The 13,994-nt window shown below is 42.8% G+C and overlaps 2 protein-coding genes across 3 annotated transcripts; one reads left to right on the top strand and one right to left on the bottom strand.

Moving 5' to 3' along the window:
- The first annotated feature begins 180 nt into the window (after window positions 1–180).
- On the top strand, window positions 181–3,985 carry LOC101757979 (mitochondrial carrier protein MTM1). Of its 2 annotated transcripts, none has more exons than XM_022827220.1 (10): window positions 181–461; window positions 750–791; window positions 1,104–1,232; window positions 1,319–1,378; window positions 1,577–1,747; window positions 2,016–2,115; window positions 2,331–2,422; window positions 2,547–2,696; window positions 2,877–2,932; window positions 3,442–3,985. In XM_022827220.1, exons 1-10 carry the CDS (start codon window positions 315–317, stop codon window positions 3,572–3,574), a joined length of 1,080 nt encoding a protein of 359 aa, XP_022682955.1. In that variant the 5' UTR covers window positions 181–314; the 3' UTR covers window positions 3,575–3,985. The 2 variants fall into 2 exon arrangements, with proteins under 2 accessions (XP_022682955.1, XP_004967467.1); XM_004967410.3 differs by having other exon boundaries at window positions 2,874–2,932.
- Window positions 3,986–4,256: 271 nt separating this feature from the next.
- On the bottom strand, window positions 4,257–6,214 carry LOC101757580. The gene is made up of 5 exons (XM_004967409.2): window positions 5,870–6,214; window positions 5,628–5,742; window positions 4,957–5,021; window positions 4,789–4,875; window positions 4,257–4,704 (listed from the first exon to the last, which is right to left on the bottom strand). The coding sequence occupies exons 1-5, from the start codon at window positions 6,002–6,004 to the stop codon at window positions 4,468–4,470; spliced, it is 639 nt and encodes a 212-aa protein (XP_004967466.1). The 5' UTR covers window positions 6,005–6,214; the 3' UTR covers window positions 4,257–4,467.
- Window positions 6,215–13,994: the final 7,780 nt, after the last annotated feature.

Raw genomic sequence — 13,994 nt, 5'->3', positions numbered from 1 at the left:
GCGATTTCGCCTCACCGGCCCAGCAGGCAGCGGCAGCAAGGCAAACACGTCGCTGCGGCCGCGCCACGTGGCGCACTAGTCGCTTCCTCCCTCTTCCTTTCCCTTGGAAAGTGCACGCGACGCGAGGAGAGGAGAGCCGTGTCGAGCCGAGCGACGGCCACCTGCTCTGCTCGGCTCTTCAAACCTTTCCAGTTCCTTCCTCCTCGCGAATCCCTCCGCGGCCGCGCGATTTCTGCGCCCTTCCTTCGCCTCTCCCTCCGCAGCTAAATCACGATCCCACCCCTGGTCCCGCACGCACCGCGTCTCCGCAGGCCATGGAGCAAGCCTCGGGGCCGGCACCACTTCCGCCACCGCCGCAGCCCGCGGCCGAGAGAGACATGGGCTTCGCCGAGCGCGCCCTCGCGGCCGCCGGCGCCGCCGTCGTGTCCGCCGTCCTCGTCAACCCCCTCGACATCGCCAAGGTGCGTACCGTCGTCCTGTCCGGTGCCACCGCCCCTCCCGCCCGCGTACCTCACCCCCGTGGTGCGTGCGTGGATTCTGGACCGCCGCAGAGTTGAGCGTGGAAACTGTAATAGGCAATAACCGACCAAGCGCGTCGAGATCATCTGAATTTGTGAATTGGGACATGCTGAAGAGAGAGAGAGAGAGAGAGATCGTCACTCCGCTCTTGATTTACTTTACCCTACGAGCTTCGAATGTGTTGGGATGTATGTGTGATCCTGTTATCCCGTCCTCATTTTGTATTGCAGACGAGGTTGCAAGCGCAAGCTGCTGGAGTTGTCTACAATCCTGTAAGCATCCCAACTTCTCATCCGCACGTAGTGGTCTCGCAATTCGATGGATGAAACTACAATCTGCAATGCCGAAATGGCAAAAATTCTATATAGCTCCTTACTTTGAAAAAAGTATATTAAAAGTACTCTAGGAAATCAAACTATTTTTTCTTGACCAGGAGGTTTGTAATTATAAATTGGTTCTTCAGTTTGCAATCAGATTCTAGTAGTTCAAGATATTTTTGTCTAGTAAGTGTTCTCCAGAAAGATCATCTGTCAGGTGAACTGTGCACTTGCAAATATTTATTTTCTCTAAAATACATTGCTCAGATATGGTCAGATTTTAGGTGCTATCCCTCATGCAGCACGGGTGGAATCAATGGTTTTGGCCCATCCTGCAGTCCTGAATGCTTTCAGTACAGGGGAACTATGGACGTGTTTTCTAAGGTCACTAGGCAGGCAAGTGCTCGTTCACCATCTCTCTTCCTTGTGCTTTCCTCTTTCCTTGTAAATCGTCTGTTGTAATGATTAATTAACATCTGCAGGAAGGAATATTTAGACTATGGAGAGGTACTGGTGCAAGCCTAGCATTGGCTGTGCCAACGGTAAATCCTTTCATCCCAACATTGTTTGTACCCTGCAGTGTCAATCTACTATATATATAGCTACATGTCAGGCAACAAGGCATGTAGATCTACTTAAGCTATAAACATTAGACTTGTAGGTCACATGCTTTTCAGTATTCATATGTGCTTTCATTTGACTTGCATTAATTTCGTTATCTTTTCTCTTTGCACCTTCAGGTTGGAATATATCTACCTTCTTATGATTTATTGCGAAATTGGATTGAAGAATACTCGGATCATAATTGCCCAAAACTAAGACCGTATGCTCCTCTTATTTCTGGCTCTATTGCACGATCGCTGGCATGTATAACTTGTTCCCCTATTGAGTTAGCAAGGACACGTATGCAGGTCAGCATCTTGAACTTTTATGCTAGGTTATGTATTTGCATTTAAGTTAAACGGCACCACAAAGAAAAGAACTCAAACCTTCAGTTGAGTGTGCTAATAATGTGACTTGAAATATTTACTGCACAGGCTCCATGGATAGTTCAGTGGGGTAAATTGGACTTGTTCCTTGAACAAAAACTTCAAACTTATCTGGGTGCAACATATTGCTAGTTAATAATTTGCTACCTCACATTCTGCACACAAACATTTTTCCTTGTTTTCTAATTAGGCCTTTAAAGAATCAAATGTTGGAGGGAAACCCCCTGGAATGTGGAAGACTTTGCTTGGTGTGCTCTCATCGAGACAAAGCATCAGTAGCCCTGAGAACTGTATGTACTATGCTACTTCACTATTTTTTAGCTTGTAATTGACAAAGCTTTAATTTATATTGCCATAACATTTTAAGACACCAACAATTTATCACAATTTCTGAACCATATTATCTGCAATGTTTGAACGAATGCGTACATATGAATCTTGGAATCGCAGAATTATGAACATTTGTTCTGAATACTAAGCTATGTACTTTGGAAATTGAAAATAGTTCGGGGATACCACCTCCTATGGACTGGTCTAGGAGCACAACTAGCACGAGATGTCCCCTTCTCAGCTATATGCTGGACAGTTCTTGAACCAGTAAGATACTGCTGAACTAATGCCTCTCTATGTTATACTTTGGATTAAAAGAAAGTTTCAATTTAATAAGACCTTTTGAGACAACCTTCCTTTTTTTTTCATCTTGCAAATGCTTCTTGTGCAGACTAGAAGACACTTGACAGGATTAGTTGGTGACGAAAGCAATGCAGCAGTTATATTGGGGGCAAACTTTTCTGCAGGCTTCATTGCTGGGGTCATCTCTGCTGGTGCTACCTGCCCTCTTGATGTTGCCAAGACACGCAGACAAATAGAGGCAAGTGTGGGACTTTGGGCTTGTTCCTAGTTTCTTATACCTTTTTTATCCAATCTTTAGTTTTTCTTTAACTCTTGCTATTTAGTTAAGTTCGTCTTTGGTCTTTTCATTCTAAGAACATGGAATCAGGTAGTAACAATAACTAATGACTCCCTGAATCCTGCATTCTTCTGACAGAAGGATCCTGAAAGGGTATTAAACATGAACACAAGGCGCATATTGGTTGAGGTTTGGAGGTACTTTTCTAACCTTCTTTTTAGCAGTGACACATATTCAATTGCTACCTATATATGTTGGCCTCATGCCCTCTTCCTGGCTGGTTCTGGTTTGTGGTATAAAAGCAAATATTGCATCTGTGCCAGTTCTTAATCAAAGGGAAAAACCCTTGTATGCCAGTGTTACAATGCAAAGTAAGCTTGACTGTGATCATTCACTGTATGGGATTGGAACAAGATTCTGTTTATAATAGAATATTGACGACTACGATTTTGGTTGTCAAATCAAATTCAGAAGTCCTTATTATGGTGCAAGTCACTACTACTATTGTCTTTAGTGGTAATGTTTGTTATGGTGCAAATCTGGAGCCACATCATATTCATTTAGCAACTTGTTAGGCATTTCAAGAACAGTTGTTATGCTTATTCACCGAAATCCTTTGTCATTGTCGTCACTGTAAATCTCCAGCATCTTGCACAATTTCTTCACGGTCAAATGCAAATAACACTTTGGATATGACACTTTGCAGGAAGGAAGGTATCAACGGTCTGTTCAGGGGTGCAGGCCCACGAATGGGACGCGCAGGGCCTTCAGTGGGCATTGTCGTCTCGTCTTATGAGGTCGTGAAGCACATCTTGCACAGAAAACATGCAGAGCTATGATGAACTTTTGAGGTGGTCATACGTAGCGTAGGGCTGCACTCCAGCTGAAGCTTTGACAAACATTTTTTCTTCACCACCTACACACGAACTAGATCGCACTGTGTGCTCTGTTAAAGAATCAAGAGTTTGTTTTGCGTTTTGCGACTTCCTTCTCGGGAAGAAGAGGTAGGAACGCTGCTGTTCTAATAAAGGGGGCAGAATGCCCAAAATGTTTGTAAGTTATGTCTCCGCCTGTATATTTAGTTACTACTGTTTCTTTCATCTCTGTGCTGAATCTGTAAACCTATTTGATTCAATCAGTACGAAGACGGGCAGGTCTTTTAGTATAATTATGTCATGTACTAGGACATAAGACTGACAAAATGCCCCTATGATCACAACTAAATAAAAATGATAGAAGTGTCACTGTCATTCCTGCCTTGGCTTCTTTTTCAGTGTGGAAGAGATACTTTTTTAAGGTCCAATGTGGAAGATAAGGGTACGGAGCATTGCTAACTAAACAATTCCTGGAAGGTTTCTTCCATTAGAATTAAATCTAACATTTATGCATGACAGCATTGATGCCCTCCATAGACAGTTATCATCATATCCAACATGACAACGGGAGTATATAGTCCCAGGCACAGCGAACAGATAAGCAAATTGTAGTAGCCTAGCCCAAAATAGCAGCTTGCAGACATCAGGCATCAAGTGCACAGGGGCAGAAAAAGGATAAAAGTGAACCAAACCCGTCCTTGACGAATCGCAGCCTGGAGGTCTACATCAGTTTAAGTATTGCCTCCAAGATTCCAGCAGAACAAGGTACTATCTTAATGCCAGAATGATTACAAGGTGTCATCTTAACCTTTCATCCATCTATGTTCATACAAAACAAGTTACAGAGTGTGTTTTCTTCAACGTCCCTTTCTTCTGCCGCCCTTCTGTTTTCCCTTCCCTTTGTGCTTGCCCTTTCTCATCTTCGGCTCCAGTGCATCCTTTCCCGATGGTTTTGGTGCCGACAGAAGATGCTTCACGTCCAGTATACCATTCTTGAAGTGCCCTTGCGTGGCCCTAAGAACTCGGTTCTCTGGCCTAGTCGTCTGAGGTTTGCTATTCTTGTCTCGCTTCCTGAAAATCCCAAGTAGCTTTTCCTGCATAGAAAACTCAAATTTCACTTGTTGTTTACATCCTAAATAACAAGCTATAAAAGGTGCAACGGATAAGCAATAGAATACCTCTTCAATTTTCTTCAGTTCTCTTTTCTTTTGATTCTTAAGAGCTGGCTTCGCTACACTTAATGGTGTGCGGTGCTTCTTAACGGCCTATTGTGGATAACATAAACACTGAGATAATGAAAAAGTTTTGAGCCAGAATGCCTAGAGGTAAAGAAAACGAGAATTCACCTTTCCACCCAATTCAACCACCTTACGGTTCTCGATTTGCTTCCGCTCCTTAAATGTAGAAGCACCTAAAAACAAAGCATCAAGTTAGTGATTGAATATCAGTAAAATCAGTGAAGGAATAAAGTACAGATAAACTAAAGAATGACAAAACCACATAAACAAAAATCAGACAAGAAACTCCTCTTTGCTCCAGAATGAAAAGGAGCAAATTCTGATGCCACTTCACCAGCACAAAATGTTGAAAAGAATTGCATGAACAAGATAACAGGAGGAACAAGACGCACTGATGCAGCATTCATTTTTATAGTTTACAGCCACATATGGTCACAGAAATAACCATATTCTTAAACAAAAGACTGTAGGTTAGAGCCAATTACAGAATAAGCTGCTAGACACACCCAATCTAGGTTTGAGAAAAAAATTTAGATGCACTAGTTTCCTGCATATGAACTTCCAAATGCTTCAGAGTTTTCTCGAGCAGTGCATCAGTTTGGTTTACAAATTGTTGTCCCTGAAACCTAACATAGTTGGCAAGGCATGCTATTGCTATCCCTAACTTAGATGACAGAATGGTATAAACAAGATATGAATAAGAAACACATGACAATTTCTGTGTATGTGGTATAAACAAGGTTTTAGTAGATAGTGGCAGAAAGTTATAGAGTAATTACCAAAGAGCTCAACATCTTTCAACAGCTTCCCAATATCAATGTCAGGCTCATCATCAGATGTGTCATCAGATTTCTCCAAAACTGGCTCTCGATACATATCCGACAGACTCGATCCCTAGAGGGGAAAATGAACATTAGGATGCCTGAAACAGAAACTGCTGGGTTCCTACAGTGGAGGAATTGCCGCACCAATAAAACAAGGATATTTCAGAGAGAAGGCACGAGAGACAGAAGAGACAAACCATGAAGCTGTGCCACTCGTTGCTGGCCGACGGCGCCCCGGCGCGGCGGGGCTTCCGGGAGCCGGGGGCCGATGGGTCGAAGATCACCTCGGCCGGCGCGTTGGCTGGCGTCGGCTTCGGCCTCCCCTTCACCATCCTCTCGCCCTCCTCCTGCTCCCCGCCCTAGACAATCCTCTAACCGATGTCAGGGCAACGGCTCCGGCAGCTTCACAGGGTATCCTTCTCTCTTACGGCGACGAGCGACGACGGCGAGATGCCCGGGCGGCGCGACGGGGATGGGAAGGCGGCGCGATGTAACTGAGGAGTTCGTTGCCTAGGGCTCGATGGAGACGCCGAGAGGTGAAGCGAGTTGGGCTGATGGGCTCCTTTGGGGCACTTAGGGGGGTGCATTGGGCTAATAATGGGCCGTCAGGTGGCGGCGCGCAAATGAGCCGGCCCATCGTCCCAGTTTCTTCTGTGCTTGTGGCCCCCGGCTGAAGAAAAGAGTCCGCTGGAGCCGCGCGTTGCCTTCTGGGCCGTCGCCTTCTTTTCAGAAAAACAAAATAATAAATGAAAAAGGGAAGAAGAAGAAAAGAAGGAGAGGAAGAACAGAGCAATTTGGATTTTTGACACTCCAAACATGTAGCTTCGTACATTTGATGCTACGAAGATGGACTTTGCAAATTTGACACTCATAATATTGACACATTGATTTACTTGATATTTTACCTCTTTAATGATTTTATTTGCCTTTTTCCCACTTACTAGCATGTGAAATGGCAAAACTTCCCCTTGTGAAGGAACTGCCCTGCTGTGGACGCCATCGCGAGGTCGCAGAGCTCCCTGTCGGCAAGCAATGGGAGGTCATGCGACATGAAGCAGGACCAAATGGCATCGGAGTCGATCACGGCATGGAAGTCCCGGGATACCGCGGCGGCGCGGCAGGCATCATGTAGCGTGACGAGGGAGAGCGCCACCGAGATGAGCTCCTTCGGCAGCCGGACGATCTCGCAGGACTTCGCCACCTCCAGCAATTCCACCATCATTGTCGTGCCCGTGATTAGAGCCAAACATTCAGATTGTTAATTAGCAATTCTAGTTGTGGTTTGAACAGATTTAAGGGCAGATTTTTGTTTTAAATTAGCTCGGGTATTTGCTTGATCTCCATCTTCAGCACCTGCACGCACCACCACATCTTTAGAATCTGCACAAGCACCAGTAGAATTCATTCTTTTTACTCTCTGCTCGATCGATCTTCAGTCATTCCAGCCATGAGCACTTCATCCATGGAAGCCACGGCCTCCATCTTCAGTCATGGGCTCATGGCAGGCACCAGCTGCCAACAGGGAAGCTGAGCAGACAGGGAGGGCGGGCACAACGGCCACTAGGGAGGTAAGGCGGCCAGCGAGGGAGGCACATCGGGCGCGCGTCGGCCGACGAGGGAGGCATGGCGGGCACCGGCTGTTAGCAAATAATGAAAAACAAGATCGAACACGAGACACGATTTTTATGTGGAAAAACCCTTACGGGAAAAAACCACGGAAGACAATCACTATTGAGGAGAATTTACAAGCAGGGATAATACATGGCTCATCTAAGATGTCATACCCTGCCATCTACATAGGACTTACATAGGGTGGAATAGAACTCACGTAGGAGTAGGACTCTATCCCTAGATAAGATTTCCTAATAGACTAGGAATCAAATCTGGTAACACAAATAGTACTAGACTGAACTCGGATCATATTTTAACAATCTCCACCTTGAGCCGAATTCCCTTATGTAGACGAATAATAAACCTCCATATTGAAATCTTGAATGCCAATGTCTATCGGAATAATCAATGAGTAACATCACTTGAGTATTCTCCTAGCACTTCGTATGAAGCAAAATTGAGCAAATATCCAATAGGTCCAAAAAAACACAGCTATCAACAAAGCAGACGAACAATCCAGATCTTCAACTAATTCATAATCCTAGCAAAAGTCTGAGTCTGTGCAACCGACCTCAAAAGCAAATGGCAATAATGCTCAATCCTCAAACGACATAAAGTCGTAGTATCAATTGTGGTATTGAATAAATATCCAGTGAAGAACTCATCTCATGGAATAATATATGATCCATTGGGAACACCAAACTTGGCAAAACAACGCTCTTGCAAGAGCAACTTGCACATGGGTTATCACGTACAATAAACTGCCAATTGAAGAAGAAACTAAATTCCATGACATGGCCAATAACTTGCTCCATTCAAACACCATTGAGATGTAGGCATAAACATGCAATTAACGGAGTATAAACCTCTACAATAGACCCCTGCAATAGTGCAGCCATGAGCGGACGTCTTCGCCTTGAACAACAAATGTACTGAAATCCAGTATAAAACATTATAGTATCTATGCAGTAACTTTGTACTAGACCCCTCTAGATGAGCAAAGACAGCAATAAACGTACTGCTCCTGCAATACAGAACATTGTAGTTTCTAGTCAAACAAACCTGCTCTTTTGCACTTGGAATCCTCCACCTCAAACTCAGTTCATAGCTTGAAAAGATTGTGTGATGCCTAGGGGGAGGGGGTTTGAATAGGCTCGACCTTTAAAACCTAAAAATTCTTCGCAGTGGTGTTAAATGTGTTGGAACTTCCGACGTGATCGGAACTTCCAGTACAAGGGTGGAACTTCCGACAGAGTAAAAAGTAATCTACAAAATTCAAAATAAAATAGGTTTCAGCAGAAACTATTTAAATCAAAAGTTCAGCAATGAAGTATAGAGACTACTACAGGTGATCTTTATGATAGAAACTTCACAAGAATGTAGATCGACACAAATCAAGTTCTAGGTCAACAAGAACTTGAAGAATACAATAAGCACACAAGACAAAGGATTTGTTTACTGAAATTCACTCCCACAAAGGAAGCTACATCTTTGTTGAGGAGAACACAAAGAGCTGGATCGTCACTAACCCTTTACCTCTCTTAATCAACCACAAAGGAGGATTGAGTCACTTACTATGAATCCTCCAAATACAAACTTTCCGGGCGCACCACAATGAGAGGGCGCTCAAACAGACGATGCCGAACCGTCTAGAAGCAAGCTTCAAGAGTAATAAATGCGAATCGAAGACCGAAGATGCTTCAAGTGCTCTTGAGATGAATTTGGTTGACCTCTCACTCAAAGCTAGAGTCACACACCTCAAATCCTTCTCTCACCCAATCTCTAGCTCAAAACTCTCAAAGATTTAGCTCAATGAGGGAGTGGGGAGGAGTATTGAATGCTCAAGAAGGTGTTTGTCGCGGGTTAGGTCAGCAACAAATGAATGGGGGGCTGAGGGGGTATAAATATCTGAGCTCCAAAAGCTAGCCGTTGCTGTTCTATTAAGTGATTGTCGGAACTTCTGACATAGGGTCGGAATTTTCAACATAGTTCAAATAAAACAGGCTGAGCATCCCTACTGGAAGTTACTGGAAACTTCCGGCATCTATTATCGGAACTTCCGATATTGTTCAATTTAAACCCACTGAGCACCCCCTGTTGGCATCTATTATCAGAACTTCCGATACTGTTCCTATACTCAAATTCAAAATTAGAAAGTATAAAAAGATCTTCCTTTATGCTTCAACACCGTCCTTAAAACAAATCGGGTCCTTTCTTGCATTTTTTTATTTCTTAACATTTAAACGTGTCACTAGTTATACATGTCATCAACACCAAAACCACTTAGGGGGCCAAATGCATTTTCATAGCTAAACCTTCACTTTCAATTAACCAACTCCATAGGAGTAATAGAAACCACTAGGCTAACATGAACAGTGTTAAAATATCCATAAGAATTAACTCAAAGTCATCCAATTATAATCCCAATATCTCCTCAAAAATCAATGTGCCTTAGCAGTGGAAATCATATACCCCAAAAAAATATTTCACCAAAATAATGCTCTCCCAGAACAAATGAAGCATCAAAATACGATCTCTCCAAAATGACACAATGGCATGATAATGGTCCACTAAATAGCACCGATAATACTTGTACCAAGGAACAATGAGAAAACATACCATCAGTTGAAGAAGGCATCAATCAGCATTTAGCAGCATGTAGTATCCAAAGCACTACCAAAGAAATAAACCGGCATGTTGAAAAACAAAGTCCTGCATGCTCAGCATAATCCTCCTCCCTCTGCATAAATCTTTTGGTGGACAAATAGACCTAATTGGAAAACCATGCATGTATCAATAATTTTGAACGCAGAGTACCATCAACCGACAACTTTCAGAGTAATCAAAAACTTGTTGCATCGCACCTCCAGTAGCGGAATATCATACTTCATAGAAGCCATTAGGAAGAAATAACCAGAAGAAAATAATCTGCAGTAATAATCTAGGTACATTACTGTGTAACCCTAGCACAAAACCTGCAGCCTGGTACACCTTCGTGTACGTCTAGCAAAAAACTGAAGAACCTCCCGGTAGCCTTTAGTGTGTGCGTAGCAAATCTAAAAAAAAAGTCCTTCGAGCAAATCTAAAAAAAGTCCTTCGAGCAAATCTAAAAAAAAATCCTTCGAGTGGCAGGAAGGGTCCTGTTTGGAACGGCTTAAATTCTGCTTATGGCCAAAATAAGGTGAAACTAGTAGCCAAATGATATGCTTTTTTGCAGCTTCTCCTAACTGCGCTTCTCGCTAGAGCTCTAATTTATACTAAAACACAGAAGATGGATTAGACCCGCTTCTTAGATGAGCGCTTTTCCCATATTAGTACATCTTATCTAAGAAACACTTCTCTCTGTAACAAACAGGCCAAGAGTGGCTCTATCAGACGCCGGAAACCACAGTTGATCAGTGGAAGAGGAAGCCACCGAATTAATCTCGCTCCGACGACGGCGTGGTGAATATTTTTTCAATTGAATCTCGTGACCAGCTCTGGTACCACTTGTTAGCATATAATGCAAAAATAAGATTGAACACGAGACATGATTTTTACGTGAAAAAATTCTTATGGGAAAAAACCACGGAAGACAACCACCATTGAGCAGAATTTACAAGCAAGGATGATACATGGCTCATATAAGATGTCTTACCCTGCCGTCTACATAAGGCTTACATATACATAAGGGTGGAATAGAACTCGCGTAGGAGTAGAGCTCTATCTCTAGAGAAGATTCCTAATAGACTAGGAATCAAATCTACTAACACAACTAGTACTGGACTAGAACTCGGATCATATTTTAACACCGGCAACCGAATCACCATGGTCAAATGATGGCCAATCTATCAAACAGAAGCTTACGCGCTTAAGGGCATTTTAGTCCTTTGGGCTGCCTGGGAAAACAAGAAAATAAAATTAAAGAAGGCAGTCAACATTTCAACAAATTAAATTGTGCTCATAAACAGCCAGCACAATCAACATTTCAACAAATTAAATGCTGCTTAGATTGTGCTAATACCAAAGAAGGTAGAAGCCAAATAGTTGTCAGACTACAGGTCCATTAGCCTCACTAGCAGTATTGCTAAGTTATTCTCAAAGGTGTTGGCAACAAGGCTAGCACAAGTTCTAAAGGACCTGGTAGCAAGAAATCAAAGTGCATTCATAAGAGGGAGAAGTATCCAAGATAACTTCCTATACACTCAAAATCTGATCAGGGAGCTACACAAAGCAAAGAGATCAACTGTTTTCCTTAAACTTGATATATCCAAGGCCTTTGACACAGTGAGATGGGATTATTTGATGGAAGTAATGGAGCAAATGGGTTTTGGGATTAGATGGAGAGAGTGGATATCTTCACTGCTACATACAGCAACATCATCAGTAATGGTAAATGGGAGGCAAACAAGGGGATTCAAACATAGAACAGGACTTCGACAAGGGGATCCTTTCTCACCTATGCTTTTCATTTTGGCACTTGAACCTCTTCAGAGACTGCTGGCAAGAGTAGAAGCTGATTCATTAATCACACTGATCAGGGGCAAAACAGTAGGAATCAGAATTAGTTTATATGCAGACGATGCTGCTATCTTTGTAAACCCAATTCCAGAAGATATTCAAGCATTAAGGGAAATCTTTGACAAGTTTGGGGAGGTCTCAGGGTTGAGAATTAATTTGCAGAAGTCTGCTGCATACCCAATAGCCTGCCAACAATTGGACATAACATCTATCATGCAGACTTTACCATGCCAGATCCAAACATTCCCATGTACATACTTGGGGTTACCACTCAGCCTAATCAAACTGAAAAGGGCACAACTGCAGCCATTGATTGACAAAGTGGGAGCTCAAATGGCAGCATGGAAAGCAAGGCTGCTTGATAAGGCTGGGAGACTGACACTAGTCCGTTCTGTGCTTACCTCAATTCCAATCTATTTTAGCACATTATTCCCTCTGAAGAAATGGGTCATTAAGAAAATCGACAGGATCGGGAGAAATTTCCTCTGTAAGGGTTCAGAAACTGCAAATGGGGGAGTTTGCCTAGTTAAATGGAAACAAACAGCACTACCAAAAGATCTTGGAGGACTGGGCATACTTGAGTTAGAGGCATTTGCAAGAGCTCTTCGACTAAGATGGTTGTGGTATGAGTGGGTGGATCAAGACAGACCATGGGTAGGAGGTCAAACACCCTGTGATGAAATTGACAAACAATTATTTAGGGCCAGTACTGTGGTCATTATTGGGAATGGAAACAAAGCTAGCTTCTAGCAAAGTTCTTAGCTAAATGGGCAAGCCCCTAGAGATATTGCCCTTGGATTATACAAATGGGCATGGAGAAAGAATAGGTCGGTGAAAGAAGAGCTGACAGATCACAATTAGAAGAGGGGGTTGTGGAGAATGCAAATAGTGCAGGAGATGGAGGAACTTATGAATTTGTGGGACTTGGTCCAAACTGTCCGGCTAAATGACCAAGAAGATGACAGGATATTTTGGAAATGGACGGCAAATGGAAAATACACGGCCAAATCAGCATATCAAGCACAGCTGAAAGGACTATACTGTTCATTTTTCGGCAATAGCATTTGGACTACACATGTGAAAATAAACACAGGGTCTTTGCATGGTTGCTCATCAGAGAAAGGATATTAACAGCAGACAAGATGATGCAAAGAAATTGGGAGTGTGAACCAACATGCAAGCTTTGTGACCAAGAAAATGAAACGGCTCTGCACTTGTGCCTCACCTGCTCCTATGTAAAGGAGGTATGGATGTTGGTGTCCAACTGGACGGGAAGGAAGGTTCCCATTCCTGGAGATGGGTATGATCAACCGTGCAATGGTGGACAGAAACAATGACCAATATCACTAGGAAGTAGCGGAGATCATTGGCAGCCTACTGCATCATAACGATATGGAATATATGGAACGAGCGCAACAGGAGGATCTTTGAAAATAAATTCCTATCGCCTATGCAGCTGCTTCTTCGCATTCAAGAGGACATAAACTTCAAGAAGCAAGCGTGCGGGAAGCCTGAGCTGGAATAGAGTCTCTTTAGTTTTTTTTCCATGAATGAGTCATTTGAGCTTGTATCTTTTTTACGTAACATCGACTCAACTGTAATCGCAAACTTCTACCTCCTTATATGAATTAGCAGTGCTCCTGCTCCTTTAAAAAAATTAAATTATTAAATAAGTAAGATGTCAAGTAAATCAATGTGTCAATAATATGAGTGTCAAATTTGCGAAACCTATCTTCATAGGAGTGTCAAAAATCCAAATTTCTCGAGAAGAACCTTAGCTCCTGATTTCTAATAAACAAAGATAATAAAGGAACGAAAATAAAAGGCACTTGTGAGTGGCCAACAACTGAAATCTCAATAATACATTTTGTTATACCGAAGAGAGGTCACAAGTATCGCATCGATTCGATGACAATGGACAGGTGTTGGTTGCCATCATTTGCGTGAGATATATGTCTTTTTTGTTGAGGGAGAATTCCCTTGCAATATTTAACAAAAGACATTCTTTTTCGATCCAAAAGCCTCCCATTTGTTTCCGGGTAATCAGTGGGTGTCAGTTGGTAGTTATGTATGCACACAGCTTAATTTCCACAATCCTCGTTTCTGATTCCTCGGAGGGCATATTTTTGCTCGCCTACAAATCCGCAGTTCTTTTTGTGCTGCACTTGCACTATCTCAATTTGGTAGGCCAAAGCCCTAGATCAATTGCAA

This window comes from Setaria italica, chromosome V (genome assembly GCF_000263155.2).
Source record: "Setaria italica strain Yugu1 chromosome V, Setaria_italica_v2.0, whole genome shotgun sequence".
Taxonomy (NCBI): Eukaryota; Viridiplantae; Streptophyta; class Magnoliopsida; order Poales; family Poaceae; genus Setaria; species Setaria italica.
This window is presented reverse-complemented; position numbering and strand designations above follow the sequence as displayed.

Excerpts from the sequence above, each read along its gene's own strand:
- LOC101757580 (XM_004967409.2), bottom strand. The coding sequence starts at position 6,004 with ATGGTGAAGGGGAGGCCGAAGCCGACGCCAGCCAACGCGCCGGCCGAG. Across the intron at positions 5,022-5,627 it reads GAAAGATGTTGAGCTCTTTG|GTGCTTCTACATTTAAGGAG; the intron begins GTAATTACTCTA and ends CTTTGTTTTTAG. Across the intron at positions 4,876-4,956 it reads TGGTTGAATTGGGTGGAAAG|GCCGTTAAGAAGCACCGCAC; the intron begins GTGAATTCTCGT and ends TATCCACAATAG.
- LOC101757979 (XM_004967410.3), top strand. The coding sequence starts at position 315 with ATGGAGCAAGCCTCGGGGCCGGCACCACTTCCGCCACCGCCGCAGCCC. Across the intron at positions 1,233-1,318 it reads TTTCTAAGGTCACTAGGCAG|GAAGGAATATTTAGACTATG; the intron begins GCAAGTGCTCGT and ends TAACATCTGCAG. Across the intron at positions 2,697-2,873 it reads AGACACGCAGACAAATAGAG|AAGGATCCTGAAAGGGTATT; the intron begins GCAAGTGTGGGA and ends TTCTTCTGACAG.